The sequence below is a fragment of the Carex rostrata genome, chromosome 2, assembly GCF_964058835.1.
Source record: "Carex rostrata chromosome 2, lpCarRost1.2, whole genome shotgun sequence".
Lineage (NCBI taxonomy): Eukaryota > Viridiplantae > Streptophyta > Magnoliopsida > Poales > Cyperaceae > Carex > Carex rostrata.
Window position 1 is genome coordinate 8,802,484 of NC_135919.1, and position 18,520 is coordinate 8,821,003.

The window sequence follows — 18,520 nt, forward strand, 5'->3', positions numbered from 1 at the left end:
TTCGCCTCTACCTATAATATTAATATTATAGTACTGATATCTTACCTGACTAGGTGAGCACCAGTCTCAACTACAGGTACAGAACTAACCAGAAAATTAAAAGAAACAGTATATAACAAAACGAAACCCATATCATGCAAAATACCAGACTGGGACAGCAAGACACCTGACATGCTGCCTACGAGTAGGCCCTCCCACATTGACCTTCCTCTTCTTAACTGACACAGACTCTTCCTGTTCCTCATCACTGTCAGAAAATAGTATTACATCATCCTGGCCTCCTGGAAAATGTTTATCCAACATGAAATTAACATGAAATTCTACTGTCATGCAGAATTTCCCAATAAACTAGGGAGTTTGCTCTTGTTGCAATTATGAAAACCAACATCCATATATTCTGATTGAAAAAAGAAGTTATGCCATGTCTAAACAACTGATACTACCTTTTCTTCACTGGAAGCACGGCCGGAGTTAGCCCCCACACCCAGCCTATGAATCAACCATTTAATAGAGGTACAACTGAAAGGGACATGCAAATTAATAAAAAGAAGTTTAAGATCACAAAGAGGCATTTCAAATACTTGATAAGCAGTTATTCGTATGTAGGCAGTCATTTGTCTAATTAATCTCTCTTCTCATCTTTCTAATTAATCTTTCTTCGCATTAATGATTTGTAGATAGAAAAACTGGTATGGTGTTAGAAAAAGTAAAGATGACTGTATCGTCCAAAATTTGAACCCATTAATAACTCCCGTACGTGCCAACAAAAATATTCTCATTCAATTGATTTTTCCTTTCTATGCCTCAGTGTTCTAGAATCGGTACCAAATGGAGTAGTTTATTTAAAAATAATTGAAATTATCCATGAATTGTACCAAGGATAATCAAAGTGGAAAATAATTGAAATCAGACTTTTTGTCAGTACTTCCGTTCCTCATCTCTTTTAGAATTAGTGCTTTATTGCAACCACTATATAAAACCACATGCTTTCTGTGAATGAGAATGACAATAAATGTCATATGCGAATAATATTATAAACAAATATTGTGATACCTGACATATACTGCACTTGATATCACCTTCTTCTTTTTTACCAAGCAAGTTTAAGTGAGAAGTTGTTTGTACATACTGGCTTCTCTCCAGGCATTCTGACAAGGCAGCATCAAACAAGCCAGTATTTACTGTCTAATTCTCTCACAAAAGGCCAATAACTCCTATAACCAAGATAAAGAAAAACTTTAAACAATTGATAAGTATAGGCATTGTACATGACCTCAGGTCAACAATTGGCCTAGGACCCTAATACTAATAGTTTAATAATAGCTGACTGGTACACACCCAAACCTATTTCGGTTTCTAATTAAAAACAACAAGCTATTTCAATTTCCAAATCGATTTTGGCTTGATCCAAACACGAGTCCAATTAGTTAGTGGAATTGAACTAAATGCAATAACTTAATTGTGGAAAATCAAATTAACCCTACTCAGTCTCCCTAAATGAGATTGCAATCCAGAAACCACACTACATTGCTGGTGTGGAATTGTTTCTGTCACCAACAATTTCAGTATAACAATATGTAATACATAATAGCATACCTCAATGCCAAGGATTCTCCTGACACCATACGTGTCATAAAAGCCGCACACAATTTCTCTAGTGACAGTATTAAGTCCAGGGCACAAATCGCCACATGTAACAATGCATGCATTCACTTCATCAGACTCAAAATACACCTAAAAAGTCATAAGAGCTTTAAGTATTAAAAAAAGAAATCAAAACTAGTGTTGCATTGCTGAGGGTACATCATGGAAAAATGAAGTCAACATTTATTTGATGGTTTTGATCAATGCATAAATAATAAAGTACATCATGGAAATATGATAGCCTTGAATTTGTTTTTATCTAATTTCAGAGAAATAAAAATTCAACCAGAAAACTATTACAGACAACTAAAAATTGTGAAGCAAGAAAGTTCATATACCTGAAAAAATTATCAATTACAAACTCAGCTTCTAGGAATGAATTGAGGCAAAATTGAGGCTCTCGGACAAAAAAATTTAATGAAAGATAAATTTGGGAAATAAAAATTAAAGGGAAAATCTAGATAATTATAAAAACTAGATTGTACACATCAAATCAGACAAAACCCTATCAAATCCCCATAATCAAATAAGAAAACACGAAATTCAATCCACAAATCGCCATTCACAATTTTTAGGACAATCGCATTCAAACCCTAGCTGGGATGGAGGCTACAGAAATGAAAGAGGAGATGAAGAGAATCGATTTTAAAATAAAATGAATCTCTACGATCCGGTCTAGGATTTACCGTATAGGTTTAGCAGATCGCGTCGCCAGAGAGAGAGAGATCGCGTCGCCGTTTTTTTGAAATGAGGAGAAGGAGATCGCGGGAGAGGAGAGGTACCTCAAATTACCTTTTTACCCTCCCGACGAAAATTTGAAGTGAAAATCTATAATGGTAGCAAAATAATCTGAACCGTTTGATTAACCGAAAATAAACAGTCCCAGTTGAAACTTAGTCCATAGAAGCCTTGGCCTAACAAATATATACCTTCGCTCCTTTGATAAGGCCGACCGCCCGAACAAAAATTAGTTTCGCGGAAGGCCCGGCCCGGCCCGGTTCTGCAACTTGAAAAGGGTTTTCGGCTCTTTGCTCTTCGCCGCCATCTTATACCCCTGGTTCTCCCAAGATGCCTAGGGTTTATTCTCCAATTTAGCCTCTGTTGAAGCGGGTCAGGAACAATGCCGGTGCTGACGTCGTCCGGTCGAGATCCCGAGGTACTTAAATCTGATATTTCCTAATGCATTTTTATAATCTCAGATCTGATGGTGCCGTATACTTCTTTGATAAGTAACAGCAGCTAGGTATTATTTTCTTAGCCCGGCTCTGGTATGTACTTAGTTGTTGATCTAACATTGTGCTTGAATCTTAGTTATCGAACTCGATACTTGATTCAAAAGCCTCATAGTGCCTTTAACGATCCGATTTTCAGGTCATTAATTTCTTGGATTTGCATTTTAAAACCTAATAGGACCAGTTACCAGTTCTCTTATATAGAGTAAAATATTTGATGATGCTAAAAAAATTATCAACAAATTATTTGGTGTGAATAGGCACTTTTAGGTAGCAGTTCTTTTTAAAATCTTGGCTGCTCTAGTGCAATTATTTACACTTGAGGCTGTATTGTTTTTCAGTGGAAGCTGCACGTGTTCAAGCTTGAATAGGAATTAAAGTGTGACGAATGATCAAGTAGCAGCAACAAACTTTGAGTATTGGACTGCAGAAACTATTGCGTTGCGTGATGGTGATCCCATGGTGTTATTGAGTGTATTTCCATTTGATACGAGGTAAAGATAGTTATTTCTTACATTTTTGTAGCATTTTGATGGCACGAGCGTGTTAAGGTTGATCTTGGATTTTTTTTTTCCTCAATGCTAGAAAGATTGTCAAGATAATTGATAATCATTGTTAGGAGTCCTCCAAGAGAGAATTTACTGTCATGTTTTTGAGACATTAACCATGTGATGTACCATTAAGTAAATGATATAGTATTGTTTTTTTTTATAATACACCATATAATATATAATTCGGGTTCTAAACATTGCTAACCCTTGCATCTCGAGGAAGTATTGTGCGAGGTAATACTCAATGTATGTATCAAAAGATTGGATTTTTAATCTCTTTTTATTGACATTTTGACCCTCTAGTAGATGTATGTTAATTGCAGTAATTCAAAATTAAAATTTAATTTTCATTAGATGTTTATAATGATTGGTTTTTAAAAAGTGAAATACATTGCAAATTTGATCCGAGTTTGTGGTTCTTATTGAGCAGTTTAAAATGGATACACGAACCCTTTCATTTTTATAAAAAATATAATTCAATAGCTTTGAGATTAACTGCAAACGAGTTGGTGATGTCATTTTGACAAAATCCAACATCTCTATATATTGAAACAATATTTCTATCATACCACAATTCCACAATTCCAAAGTTTGGAGAGAATTATCACTCATGTACACATTCACAATTTCTTGTTTGGAAAGTTTTTCATACCTTTCTGGATGTTTAAAATTTTTGAATTCAATATCATGTGTGCTGAGCAGTTGGAACAAAAGGATTTGTTTTTTTTTTGAGATTTCTTGGCTTAGGAAGCATCGTGCTTGAATAGATAGTCGGGTTGAATTTTTTAAGCTAAGAAATCTCAAACGATTCTGCAATGGGTCTTTTTTTCTCAAGACAACCGCAAGTCTAATTGCTCAATACATATGGTATTGAATTCAAGGATTTGAAGCAACGTGAGAAGTATGAAAAATTTCCAAATGAGAAATTGTGAATACTGGATACATTTGTGAAAATTCTTTTAGAACTTTGGAAATGTGGGATGATGTGGAAATGTTGTTTCAATGGATAAGGATGTTGGATTGTCAAAAAAACACTGCCAACTTATTTAAGGTTAATCTTGAAGTTATTTGAGTTTACCTTCTATAAAGGTGAAGAGACACTTGTATTTTTCACTATAGGGACCACAAGCTCATTTGCGATCATTTTGTGTAGTTCATTTTAAAAAAATTGATTCTTATAAACTTCTAATGAAAATTAAATACCTATTTTGGATTGTTATTACGAATAATATTTATTCACCTGAAGGTCGAAATGTGAATGAAAGCGAAATAAAAATCTGGTTTTCCGATATACATGTACAGTATTAACTCACACAATCATTTTTCGAGATGTAAGTATTAACAATGTTTGGTAATCAGAATTATATATCATGTGGTGTATGACAAAACAAAAGTAATAACCCAATATCATTTATTTTATTTTTTCACCAAATGTTTAAGGTCTCTAAAACTAATTGCGGTGGTAAAATCTCTCTCGGAGGTCTAATGATAGTGATTGTCAATTATTTTGAGTTAGTCCTTTGTGGCCTTTGAAAATATAAGAAAACTCTAGTATCGACTTCAACACACTCTTGTTGCCATCAAAATGTTACTAAAGTTTAAAAATTATCTTTATCTAGTCTCACATGAAGATCCGCTCAATGTATCCACACATGATACGCCACTATCACACAATACAAGAATCGGTTGCTTCAGTCCAGTAGTCAGAATCTGTCGCTGTTACTTCTAGAAAGGACACAACAAGAGTTACGATCGCAATCATCACAGCTGCAGGAGCAATCAGAAGGTGAACTTAACTGCTTTCTCAAGGGTCTCAACTCCCAAGAGGAAACACAACAGATGATTGCACAAGTAGTGATAAGTGTCAAACAAGTACAAATGGATGTCTCTATCCTGAGCATGTATGGCATGTTGCAGTTAGTGTACAATTTTTATATGACTGAAGACTACTCACCTAGCCCACCTCAGTCACCTGTCTCTAATTTTGTTTGATTGTTGCATTGGGGACAATTCAATGTTTTAAGTTTGGGGGAAATAGGAAATTGTATCTAAGATTTGCATTTATGGCATGAGTATTTGCACGATAGGTTAGTGTTATTGCATATATGGTTTGCATGGGAACCGCATATAGGGGTAAATTATGAGTGAAATTGCAAGAAAAAATTAGATAAATTTTTTTTGGGAAGGTAAAAAAATTTAGAAACAATTTGTGGTACTTTTAATAATTTTTGCTACCATCATGATGAATGAAATGGTTATTTTGATATATACTTGATTGATAAGTCTTATACAAATTCTTAAGGTTTAAGGGTATTAAAAAATTTCCATGTTTTGCCAAATTAACCTGGGAATATCAAATGGGGTGTTTTATAAATTAAAAGAATAGAATAGAAATTTGCGTTATTGATGAGTATGGATGAATATTTGTGGATGTGTGTATTCATGGTATATGTGTCAATAAGCTGTATCTTGCGAATTAAAGCTCAATTTTTTGTGCGCTAGTGTTTCTTGCATGGATTTTCGAATTAAGGGCTCACTTCTAATATACCGAGTATTTTTTTTTTTTTTTGAATAGAGTGGGGAGTGTCCCTGTTTCTTATAGAAACAATAGTTGTCCTTCAAAAGCCAAGGATTATATCCATTGATATAGAAGATCTAAACAACTGAAACAACTGTACTAAGTATCTTAAATAGAAGTAAGCCTAAGCCTTTTTTTGTTTTCAAAATTGTTGCTGGTGAAATACAAAGTTATGAGTTTTGACTAGCCTATATCCCTTGATAGTACTATTGGACATGGACTCGAAGGACAGAGTCAGCTCCCTGTTGGATTCAGACGTGGCTCCTTCTCCTGGTTTAGAAGGATTGGATCTAGATGGTTATCTGCATGACAGGGCGATATATGATACCATCGATGCAACAGTTTGATTATTGTCTTCTGATTTGTCTTTAGTTGATACTAGCTCTTCTTCCACTAGTGTGATTGATATTAGTGACATTTAGGGGATTCTCGTATTTAAGTATTTGTTTATAGTCCGACCAGAATACAAAGGGAAATTTTATAAACTACTATTTTTCTAAAAAAAATATCAAACAAAATACCCCTCCTTAAAATTTAAAAACAAAGCAGAGAAAATTAATGCCCACGAAAATCTGTATACTATGCATACAATATAAGTGTATAACTACATGTGTACAATAAATTATACGTAAGAAAGATATTATATTCCTGTATATATGTGTGGTTGCCCGCCTACCCGGTCTATAGATGAGTCAATATCCTCTTAGGTAACATGATATTTGTGTTTAGATCTGGACCGTCCAATGACAATCTGGACCAAAGTGTAATACACGGCTCCCTTTAATATTCAAGTCAATTCTGATCAAATTGTGTGGATCTAAACAAAAACATGAAACATTACGTTACCTTAGGTGATATGAATTCGCATATACTTAAGTGTGGCTTGTCGTGGTAGCCATGTTTATTAGCTGCATTCCAGGAACTATTATTATATATATTTTTAGCATGTACATAGATTGCATTCAAACATTAATTATTTTAGTATTTCTCGAGCAGCTTTTGCAAAACTGGGTTTCTTGGCTCCCACAAAAACATTTAATTAGGAAGCTGTCAAAAGACGAAAGACGAACTGAAAAAGTATTATTAGTGGCACGCACGGCGTAAACCTTTTATTCGTGCATTTTTTATTTATTATTATTGATTTAGGAGTGTTTGGTATTAAGCGCACTACGCAACAGTTGTTTTTTTCGTTTATATATTTTTATTCTATTAGAGTCACAAGATTTGTTATTAATTATACAAAATTCAATTTTCATTTTTTTTTCACAAGATTTGAAAAGTAATATATTGACGTTATAAATAAAAAAAAAAACTTGAGTTTGTCTCACGCATGATAGAAATTCAGAACTTTTATAATTTTCAAATGAATGTATTATTTCATTATTTTAGAATAGAAACAAGATCGCAGTTACTGTTTGTTAGTTTAAATTTTAAATTCTTAATGGAAAACGGTTGTGATCATGGGGACCAAAAACATAGACACTAGATTTTTCCTCTTTATTAATATAGTGCACGTTATGTTATGCATTTAATATAATTTTTATGAGAGAAAAAAATATTCAATTTTTTTAATGGAAGGAAGAACATTCATTCATCTATATTCATTTTGACACTGTGGTTCAAATAATATAAAAATGAATTATATTAAACAAAATTTGAATATTGTACGAGCTATTTCTCTATTTAAGTACCTCATGTCACAATTAGCAAACATCACCAGCCTCTTTCATTTCTTAACTCGCTTCCTACAAAATATAACAAGAGAAAAGAGAGAGAGATAGATCAAGGAATCAAAATTCTTAGAAGGCAGAATCAAATGGCTTCCTCTTCCCTGATTGTTTCTCTCTCTCTCCTTGTCTCCCTCTTTCTCGTCCTGCCCTTGGTGCACGGTACGACACATTTTAATTACAATTTTATTCAGGGGCGGAGCCAGACTTTCTAGCTATGAAGGTCAATCATATAAAATTTTATTACTGCGAATGGAGATCAATTTTACAGTATCCATAACATTTTACTCTAACTATATAGAAAATTTTACCTAAATACAAATTTTTTGAAATTAATAGAGGTCAATTGAACCCATTACAATATTCGCCTTTGATTTTACTGTTAAAATTCAGATCATGCACTTATTACATTTCTGTTTAGTATATAACATTATCAAAATAATGTTTTTGTCACAGGCAATGGAGCTGGTGTAATATGCGAGGAACTGCCGCAAGACCTGTGCGCATTCTCTATCTCGTCATCTGGAAGGCGTTGCGTGTTGGAGAGCTCCATGAGTAAAGGATCAATCAGGTACCAGTGCAGCACATCCGGTGTGGTGGTCACAAACTACATGGCAGATTGGATCGAGACCGATGAGTGCGTGAGTGCTTGTGGCCTGGACCGCAACACGGTCGGCATCTCCTCTGATTCTCTTCTTGAGAGGAATTTCAGGGAGAAGCTCTGCTCTACTGCTTGCTACCAGGGCTGCCCAAACATTGTCGATCTCTACTCGAACCTTTCCTCCGGTGAAGGTGAGAATTTTGTGCTGCACTTGATAAGTAACTGAAACAGAACTTTTTTTGTGTTCAAATTAAGTTTAGAAAATTACTTAGGCTGGACTTAATTTTAAATAAAATTATAGAAGTTCTCAATGCAGCTTGATTTTTTTTTTTTTTTGCTGATTTTCTGCTAATACCAGAAGATATTAACAAACATAATTTAAGTAATTTATATACGCACATAATTTTTTTTTTTTTGTTGAAACCTTTGCAGTAGTTGGCGCACATATTTTCTGCACTTCTCTCTTTGTTAACATACTTTTTCTTAACATAATGAATATTTGAAATCTCGCTGAGGAAAATAAATTAAGGCATGGCACGCACGAACGCATTCAGCCATTCAGGGGGTTTCAACCTTCAACTTTGAATAATAAAAAAAAAAAAAATAGAACGAATAAACCAGGGAGTTTCGTACCTGGTATTGGATCCTTTGGTTGGTACCAAGTCGGCCCAATTACACATTCTGATGTTCGTTCAATCTGCATAAAATTTCGTGCGCACTTAATTTGCACGAATTTTAAAAATAATTGTGCGAATCGTAATACGGATCAAATGGTTTTGCCCGGATATCAGACCAAATTCATCTGAATTAATTTGGAACATTGTTGGTTTCATTGGCCATAGAATGAATAAAATGAAGGCATTGCAATCCATACACAAGATTAATTAATTAATTAACTTGTTAATCAATGTATGATAGGTGTGTCTCTCACGGTAATGTGCAAGGCGGTACAGGGAAGCAGAGAGCGCATCTTGTTTGAATCCTTCTCTGGCGCTAAAGCTTTTGCTCCAGCTCCAGCTCCAAGACATCATTAATTATATCCTCTCAAATTAAGTATCCATATATAATATAATAATAATTATATTGATGTATCCGCGCGTGTGGCTTATCGGGGTTGGATATTCAATCGTTTTATTTTTGGATTGTTTCATAATATTTAATTTATTTAATTATTTGAAAGACAGAGATGGTTTCTTGCGATATAATTCTGATCATGCTTATATATAATATATGTTGATGATATTTTGGCTCTATGTTATTCCAATGTTTAAGAAGGCAAATATTTTTGTATTGAATATGCATATTGTTATAGAGGTTGCAAATTCTAAAATTAAATATCTGTTATTTATGAGAATAAATTTTTGAGAGGTTTAATATGTACTGATCATTTCATGTTTAAAAGAGATTATATATTCAATATTTTTGGAACCCTATATTGTGAGAAATGTCTTAACATTGAAATTAGTGGATATAATTTATTTTTATAACTTTAGTATCTTAGATCTTCAAACCAAAATGACTTTTTTACTACACTTTTTTGTTTTTATCATAAGAGAATGAAACTCGTTACAACAAAGAAAATTTATTTTTCTGACTCGTGTCAATGTACAACTCACAACATAAAATTGACGAAAATCTTTCTCTACACTACCCACAGCACAAACAAGTTGTTTAAAGAGCAAATTAATCAATATAACATATCTGATATCTTCTTCGTAGAACAACATAAAATCCCATTTTTGAAAAAAAAAAACAAAACAAAGAAATGGCGCATGCCTACTGATCGAATCAAGAGAAATTAATCTTCTTTACATTAAACCTATGGAAAAATTACTGGTGCGCATTCGGAGTGGCGAAAAACATACCTAATACGGTATGCCTGACCAGGAATGGAGATATCCATTCCGAATTTGCTAAAGCAAGCAATTGAGAGAATATTCACAAGCACGAGTCCAATAACTTCAATCTATAGTACCTCACGAGTAGCATCAAATCAATTTGAGTAACAACCACAAATCAATTTGAGTAACAACCACAAATCAAATTTGGTATATTTTCAAATCTTCCTCTTTGCAGAATTCTGATTTTGCGTATTTTCCAATTTCGCTAGATTTTCCATTTCCTGCACTTTTCTCCACAAGAAAGAAAAGAAAAAAACAATGCGCGTGTGGGCCCATTAATATCCTAGACGTAGCCCGCCCTTTTCTCAAATTTGTAGTTTTGGGCCCACTTACCAGAACAATTATACTGCATGAACTTCCTTTTCATATAAAAATGAAATAAAGAAACTTTTTCCCTGAAACTTGAAACGTTTTTCATCCGTCTATGACATATAAAATCACCATAAACAAGGTTGTCAAACATATCTTGTTATATATATATATATATATAGGAATATGCTAGCATGCTATGCATAGCATAGAGTCCCTCCATGCAACGTCTTGGATTTCGACTTTTCAAAATCCTAACGGTCAATCCGAACCGTTCATCTTGTTCTCCATATTAATATTTGTTTGGAGACCAAATTTTACAGTTTTTGGAATTTTTTTACTATTTCTTTAGATTTATTGAAAATCGCTGTTTTTTTATGGTCCAGATTTGCTGAAAACAGCGATTTTCAATAAATCTAAAGAAATAGTAAAAAAATTTCAAAAAATGTAAAATTTGGTCCCCAAACACATATTAATATGGAGAACAAGATGAACTGTTCGGATCGACCGTTACAATTTTCAAAAGTCGAAATCCAAGGCGTTGCATGGAGGGGCTCTATGCTATGCATAGCATGCTAGCATATTCCTATATATATATATATATATATATAGAGTACGGCTAACGCGCTTCCTCTAGCATATGGGCCGAAATGCTTCCGGTGGAAATTTGAAATTTCAAAATCCAAAAAGTCGATCTGAACCGTTCATCTCCTTCTTCATATTAATATCTGCTTGGAGATCAAATTTTACATTTTTCTGAAATTTTTTACTATTTATTAAGCCACTTTGAAAATCGCTGATCCAATGGTTTTACTGTTTTGTTAAGCCACCGTTGGATCAGCGATTTTCAAAGTGGCTTAATAAATAGTAAAAAATTTCAAAAAAATGTAAAATTTGATCTCCAAGCAGATATTAATATGAAGAAGGAGATGAACGGTTCAGATCGACTTTTTGGATTTTGAAATTTCAAATTTCCACCGGAAGCATTTCGGCCCATATGCTAGAGGAAGCGCGTTAGCCGTACTCTATATATATATATATATAGGATTTGGCTAATATGCTATGGGTTGCATAGAGGCCTCCCATGCTACGGCTCAATATTTTTTTTTTATATATATATATATATATATATATAGGGTCTGTCTAAATTGCTGCTGGCAACATTTCAGCAGAGGTGCTGCCGGGGCTATATTTAGCCGTGTGATGTCCAAACAACAAATCCAAATCGTTAGATGTTTAATCTATATTATAATCTACTTGGAGACCAAATTTTACATTTTTTGAAATTTTTTTTACTATATATTAAGCTGGTTTGAAAACCGCTGATTTCAGTAAATTTCTGCAGCATTGAAATCAATGGTTTTCAAACCAGCTTAATATATAGTAAAAAAATTCCAAAAAATGTAAAATTTGGTCTCCAAGTAGATTATAATATAGATTAAACATCTAACGGTTTGGATTTATTGTTTTGACATAACAAAATAAAAAAAAACAGCGGCAGCAAATTAGCCACAGCCGTATATATATATATATATATAGAGTACGGCTAACGCGCTTCCTCTAGCATATGGGCCGAAATGCTTCTGGTGGAAATTTGAAATTTCAAAATCCAAAAAGTCGATCTGAACCGTTCATCTTCTTCTCCATATTAATATCTGCTTGGAGACCAAATTTTACATTTTTCTGAAATATTTTACTATTTATTAAGCCATTTTGAAAATCGCTGATCCAACGGTAGCTTCTGATTTTTACTGTTTGGTAAGCCACCGTTGGATCAGCAATTTTCAAAGTGGCTTAATAAATAGTAAAAAATTTCAGAAAAATGTAAAATTTGGTCTCCAAGCAGATATTAATATGGAGAAGAAGATGAACGGTTCAGATCGACTTTTTGAATTTTGAAATTTCAAATTTCCACCGGAAGCATTTCGGCCCATATGCTAGAGGAAGCGCGTTAGCCGTACTCTATATATATATATATATATATATATATATATATATATATATATAGAGTACGGCTAACGCGCTTCCTCTAGCATATGGGCCGAAATGCTTCCGGTGAAAATTTGAAATTTGAAAATCCAAAAAGTCGATCTGAACCGTTCATCTCCTTCTCCATATTAATATCTGCTTGGAGACCAAATTTTACATTTTTCTGAATTTTTTTACTATTTATTAAGCCACTTTGAAAATCGCTGATCCAACGGTGGTTTAACAAAACAGTAAAACCATTGGATCAGCGATTTTCAAAGTAGCTTAATAAATAGTAAAAAAATTCAGAAAAATGTAAAATTTGGTCTCCAAGCAGATATTAATATGGAGAAAAAGATGAACGGTTCAGATCGACTTTTTGGATTTTCAAATTTCAAATTTCCACCGGAAGCATTTCGGCCCATATGCTAGAGGAAGCGCGTTAGCCGTACTCTATATATATATATATATATATATATATATATATATATATATATATATATATATATATATATATAATCTATATTTGTTATTGTTCTCACTCATAGTCACATAATCCTTTATTTTCATGTGTTAATGTAAACTTGTATCTTTGAGTTCAATTTATACTTTGATCAAGTAATTGAAAAATGAATGTATCTAGTAAATTATGATAGATTTATTTTAATGCATACATTTTTCGTCTACTTGATTTAGTATACAATGAAATTAAGAAATTATAAAATTTTAGGTGGACACATGCAGGGCCGGACCCAACACTATACGAGGGCAGCCACCTCCTGGATTTTGAGTTTTAGTGGTGATCTGTCGATACTGATCGACTTTGCCTCTCTCTGGAAATTTTTTTGCCCCCCTCTAAATGTTTGATTTGTAATTCGGGTTAAATTTAGTGTTAAAATCAAAATAAATTTCTTAAATTATGTTATAAGTTAAAGAATCAGAAATTACAAGTCAAAGCATTGAAAAATATAAGTCAAAGCATTATTTTTTTTTATCGAGTATCTAATTAGTTAATGGGTTTAAATCTGATTAGCTATTTAAACCCAATTCGATATTTGTTTGACCCCCGACGAAAATCCTAAATCCGCTCCTGTACACATGGCTCATAAATATGAAGTAGATCATGGTTTGTATTCGACATTTGGAATTCAAAACAAAAATGAGGTATTAGCATTTTGTGGTATTAGAATCCTGCTTGAAAGTATAAAAATGTTGTTACTATTTGAACAAAAGAATTTTTTATTGCCGATTATGACCACATGCTGATTAATATATATTTTTTTATATTATGAAGCAAGCACGTTGTATGAAATTAAACTGAGCTGAAACGACACGATAAGACAACAAAAATAAGTACTATATTATATTATATATAAAACAAGCATGATTTTGTTTTTTTCTAACAGCATCAATTAAATTATGCAATGCACAACCGCCGTGTTCTGAAGCACAACCTAGAGGCAGCTCACTACACGATATTAATGGGCCCACGTGCGCCATCATATATTGCATAATACAACTGATCTATAAAGTATAATTAATTGAATTTTTACCTACTATCTGATTTCTTTTAGTAAAAAAACAGAAAATAAATAAGAGTCAATTAATTAGTAGACTCACTAAACCGGAATTTACAAAAAGCTGATAAAGACTAATAAAACTTAAAAATAATATGAAAAAAATGCTTCATTAATTGTATGGAAAAAGAAGTGAAATTCATTTATTACAATTTCATGTCATCATGTTTTTGACAACAAATTAAGCAATACTTTTGTAAATGGCACATGCAATATACATATATACAAATGGCACGCACAATTGCACATCTCTTCAAACAAATTCAAACAAATACACACACTAATTAATTTTAACAATATAAGATATCTTTGAACTAGCTATCTTTTATATATATATTTTTTCCTTCATTGGAGCAAAAATCAATGCTTAATTTTCTTTTAGCACTTCGGATAATCTTCCGGTGGTGGAGGAATGACGTCGTCAGGCGTGGGCCCATTTTCGACCTTGAACGCCATGGCCAAACCAATTGGTAGATGAACATCAAGGTGACAATGCATAATCCATACACCTATAAACAAATACCAGAATATTAATCTGTGAACAGATTGGCAAATTGAAAGAGGTAAACATGAAATTATAGGATTAGTTCAAGTGTCTTTGTAACCTAAAGACACAAGTTTCAACAATTCCTTCCTTCTCTTCCTTTTATAGTATAAAACCATCCTTTCGGATTGGTTGGTTGTTTATTTTTTTCTTTAAAAAGTCTTTTTGAGGTTGGTCCTTTTTTTTGTTGGAAAATGATTCAATTAAATGGCACATATGCCCTGCTTATAACATTTTATTTATACAATCTATAATGAAGTGATCAGGAAAGCATTGCAAAATTCTTCATATAAATATATGCTCTGTTTTATTTTTCTGAAAGAAAATGAATGTGCGCCTTGATACATATAAATCATACCCCAGTATACAATTTAGAACTTTAATTAATCTCTTACGAGTTATACAACATAAACATAAATTAATTAATGAAAATTCATTTATAATATCAGTGTAATTAATATATGGTAAAAAGTCTCAGTGCTTACCTGGATTGTTTGCCACAAACCGGATAACGGCCCAACCACCTGCCGGCACAGCAATCGTGTTTCTCACCTGTGGATTTACCAAGTTATAACTCTTTTCCGCACTCGATTCATTGAAGTTACCGAGTCCCTGTGCCAGAACAAAGAAATTAAACCCGTGCAAGTGCAACGGGTGGTTTTCTGATCCGATAACAGCCGTGTTCTGAAGCACAACCTCCACTGTTGAATTATATTTGAGCTTCTTCACCTTTGTCCCTTTCGTAGTAAACATATTAGTAACCGCTGTAACGTTTGTGAAATCAAACATTGTCGACGGCTTGTCGGGGAAGTCTTCCGTGTAGACATCTGGTTCATTTCTGTGGAATGCATCGAGTAGCGACATCTTGGTAGGAAAGAGGAATGACACGTTGTTCATGCTCGCTGCAATTGAACCAATGGTGGCATTGCATTTTGTCTGGGATGGACTACAAGCGGTTAGACCGAACCCATATACGAGAAACATGTGTTCATCCACGTCCAATGGCACAGCCGGGCTGTTAGATCTTACAAGACCCGTTATATTTGTGTAAAAGCGATACGTTGTGTCGAAGTCAAATGACACAGGCATGACTGGCATGATGGGTGTGAGTTCATTATAGTTTGATGCCGACGAATTAGAAATGTATTCAACAATGCCACGTGTTGTGATGTTGGTAAAAGGTAGGGCATTATCACTTTCGTAAGGAGCAGCAGCAAGGTAATAGAGGCCAGGATCGGCATCTGCGATCATTAATGCATCTACCGTCTGACCGGGGGCTATGACAATTATGTCTGTTTCGTAGGGTTCGGTATATCCAGCATCAACGGCAACCACTGTGAAGTTGTGACTGGCAACCTTGAAGAAAAATTCGGTATTGAGCGCAGCGTTAATGATCCGAAGAAGATACGCCTTTCCCGATTCTACTTTCATCCTGTATGTCTCTGCATAATTAAACAATTGAAAACACAAGATGATCAAATTATATTGTAATAACCTAGAGGCACTTTAATTGGACCATGAAAAGTACTCTACATATGAAATTTGATCTCAAGTTAGAGAGAATTAAAAGTGTGTTTTTGTACATACGATCTTCGGAACAATTGTAGAGGTCGCCGGGTTTTCCATTGATGGTATATGCATCGGAGGCATTGGGGGCACCACCGGAGTTTAAAGCCTCATCTTCCACATCCACCACATTTGCATTCCACCACTCACCTACACACAACAACAAAACAAGTATAACATATCAAAATGAAAATTATGAAAATTATTAATTTGCTTTAATGAATTGTTTTGATACTTTATTTTAAAGCACATACATACATGTATACATACTGTAAATTAACTTGTCAGTAAGTAGATATTGTAGTACATGTATATACCTAATAGTATCGTCTCCTCTTTGTGTGGCTTAGGTTCGTAAGGATAGCCTTTAACTCCATGTCGTGGTCGAACGATCAGTGCACCATAAGCAGTCGCTCGAAGGAATGACACATGTGCATGCCACCATAAGGTACCTACCTGTTCAGTGACATTGTACCTATACGTGTACCTGTTACCGGGTTGGATCGGGCATTGGGTTACCATTGATGGCCCGTCGGCCCATGGAGTTAACCTTTGAAACATACCATGCCTATTAATGCATTCAAGAACATTCATCAGTTCTAAGCACATATAATTAATTGTATATATTTTAACTATAACATAATCAAGAAGCCATATATTTCAGTATTTACCAGTGTATGGAGATATTATAAGGTGATTGGTTGATAACATGGACAACTATTGTATCGCCTTGGTGTGCCTCTATCTTTGGTCCTGGAAGGTGGCCATTAATGGAGGTTATAACCCTTGTTTCACACAAACGTGTAATTGTCATGTTTTGTACCTAGAAATGGATTAAAACATTGCACATTAATCTCACTCCAGATCAAAATATATATAAAAATTATAACTTTTGTCAACCTTTTTGTAAGGTGCATCTATCAAGCAGCCTTAGTGTGCCTTACCAATATAAAAGTAATATTCTCTAGTTAGAAACTATATATATATAATTTGTGTGTGTGTGTGAGAGAGAGAGATTTGGTCAATTGATCTTTATTTAATTAAATAAATTATGTATGACTTCCGGTATAAAACAAAAAGGTGACTAATTGATGTAGTTGCAATAAATAATATAATCAAAGATGAAACATGAAATGATGAAAAATAATAAAAAATGATTTTGTAAGAATTTTATCACTAGTTCACAACATCTTCACTGGTGACTTGGTCATGAAGTTCTTTTATATATGAAAATATAGCTAGCTAGTGATTAGTTACTATGTCTAAGACTACCAATTTATTTGCTTCTAATTTGGAAAATGTGGGCTTGCCAAATTCAAAATTCTCACGCCACCACTTATAAAAAAAGAACTATATATTGAGATTGTTCATCCAACAAATTAATGTAAGGTACCAAATAAAAAAAAAAAGGTAAAATATACTAAAAATGTCATTTTTTTTAGGAATATTCCCTCAAAGAATGTGATCAGTACACACTGCCATGTTACCAATAAATGTGGATGTACAACTTGTGTGTGTGTGTGTGTGCGTGTGTGCATGTGAGAGAAATAAAAATAGAGAGGATTGTAATGGTACCAGTGACATTTTAATGGTTCTAATAGAAAAAATAAAAAATAAAAAAAATAAAAGAGAGAGGATGCATATATTACATGAAAAGTATGTTCGACTATGGCACCATCAGCAGCACTGAACCTGAAGAGAACAAAAAGAAATGCAAGAGCCACAAATTTCGCCATATATATTTATATATAGATAGCAATGAGGATATGTATAACACTAGTTAACAGCTAGCTAGCCTTCGAAACAGAACTAGTTTGAGAAGAAATTAAGAGAAACTTGTATATATGGGTTGTAGAAATAAGAGTTCATATATATATATATTTATATAGGTGTTAGAGCCAGCGGTTGATCTAAGTTTAAAATTGACATATTCAACGCGGGACAGATGTTTTGATTTATAAAATGCTAATTAATACAATTAGGTCTTTTCTTGGTTTCGTGAGAACTTCATTCTACTGTTGTTCGATGGTCATTTATTTATTTATTTATTTATTTATTATTATTATTATTATTATTATTATTATTATTATTATTATTATTATTATTGTTTGGTGTTTGATAATTGATGATCATGAACTTATGATTGGTTCATTAAAAAGAATTGGAGGCTGGCTGACATCATGTAGAAATGGGTATATAATATTATTGACCATGTAAACTTGAGATAAGTTGAAATATATACTATATTATATTATTAGAGTAAGGGTTGGATACTATGAATAGCATAAGGTCATCCGTGTTATGGTCTCAAAAACTTATCGT

General features: G+C 33.4%; 2 protein-coding genes and 2 long non-coding RNA genes across 6 annotated transcripts; 2 read left to right on the plus strand and 2 right to left on the minus strand.

Moving 5' to 3' along the window:
• Positions 1 to 26: 26 nt before the first annotated feature.
• Positions 27 to 2,365, minus strand: LOC144549489 (uncharacterized). Its single transcript, XR_013509697.1, has 5 exons — positions 2,331 to 2,365; positions 1,597 to 1,734; positions 1,054 to 1,214; positions 444 to 519; positions 27 to 281 (listed from the first exon to the last, which is right to left on the minus strand). It is a non-coding gene; the product is annotated as an uncharacterized LOC144549489 (long non-coding RNA).
• A 266-nt stretch (positions 2,366 to 2,631) lies between these two features.
• Positions 2,632 to 5,689, plus strand: LOC144573042 (uncharacterized). Of its 3 annotated transcripts, none has more exons than XR_013517866.1 (2): positions 2,632 to 2,800; positions 3,201 to 5,689. It is a non-coding gene; the product is annotated as an uncharacterized LOC144573042 (long non-coding RNA). The 3 variants fall into 3 exon arrangements; XR_013517868.1 differs by having other exon boundaries at positions 3,224 to 5,689; XR_013517863.1 differs by having other exon boundaries at positions 3,239 to 5,689.
• Positions 5,690 to 7,814: 2,125 nt separating this feature from the next.
• Positions 7,815 to 9,367, plus strand: LOC144550648 (uncharacterized). Its single transcript, XM_078298634.1, has 3 exons — positions 7,815 to 7,894; positions 8,189 to 8,524; positions 9,252 to 9,367. The coding sequence occupies exons 1-3, from the start codon at positions 7,822 to 7,824 to the stop codon at positions 9,365 to 9,367; spliced, it is 525 nt and encodes a 174-aa protein (XP_078154760.1). The 5' UTR covers positions 7,815 to 7,821.
• Positions 9,368 to 14,211: 4,844 nt separating this feature from the next.
• On the minus strand, positions 14,212 to 18,042 carry LAC7 (laccase 7). Its single transcript, XM_078298252.1, has 6 exons — positions 17,848 to 18,042; positions 16,870 to 17,021; positions 16,516 to 16,766; positions 16,220 to 16,348; positions 15,118 to 16,074; positions 14,212 to 14,597 (listed from the first exon to the last, which is right to left on the minus strand). The coding sequence occupies exons 1-6, from the start codon at positions 17,932 to 17,934 to the stop codon at positions 14,467 to 14,469; spliced, it is 1,707 nt and encodes a 568-aa protein (XP_078154378.1). The 5' UTR covers positions 17,935 to 18,042; the 3' UTR covers positions 14,212 to 14,466.
• Between the last annotated feature and the right edge of the window lie 478 nt (positions 18,043 to 18,520).

What these genes read in the sequence shown, in the direction of transcription:
- LAC7 (XM_078298252.1), bottom strand. Translation starts at nt 17,934, where the DNA reads ATGGCGAAATTTGTGGCTCTTGCATTTCTTTTTGTTCTCTTCAGGTTC. An exon ending in TAGTCGAACATACTTTTCAT is followed by an intron (nt 17,022 to 17,847) that starts GTAATATATGCA and finishes ATCCATTTCTAG; the next exon opens with GTACAAAACATGACAATTAC. An exon ending in GTTTGTGGCAAACAATCCAG is followed by an intron (nt 14,598 to 15,117) that starts GTAAGCACTGAG and finishes ATTTGTTTATAG; the next exon opens with GTGTATGGATTATGCATTGT.
- LOC144550648 (XM_078298634.1), top strand. Translation starts at nt 7,822, where the DNA reads ATGGCTTCCTCTTCCCTGATTGTTTCTCTCTCTCTCCTTGTCTCCCTC. An exon ending in CGTCCTGCCCTTGGTGCACG is followed by an intron (nt 7,895 to 8,188) that starts GTACGACACATT and finishes TTTTTGTCACAG; the next exon opens with GCAATGGAGCTGGTGTAATA. An exon ending in GAACCTTTCCTCCGGTGAAG is followed by an intron (nt 8,525 to 9,251) that starts GTGAGAATTTTG and finishes AATGTATGATAG; the next exon opens with GTGTGTCTCTCACGGTAATG.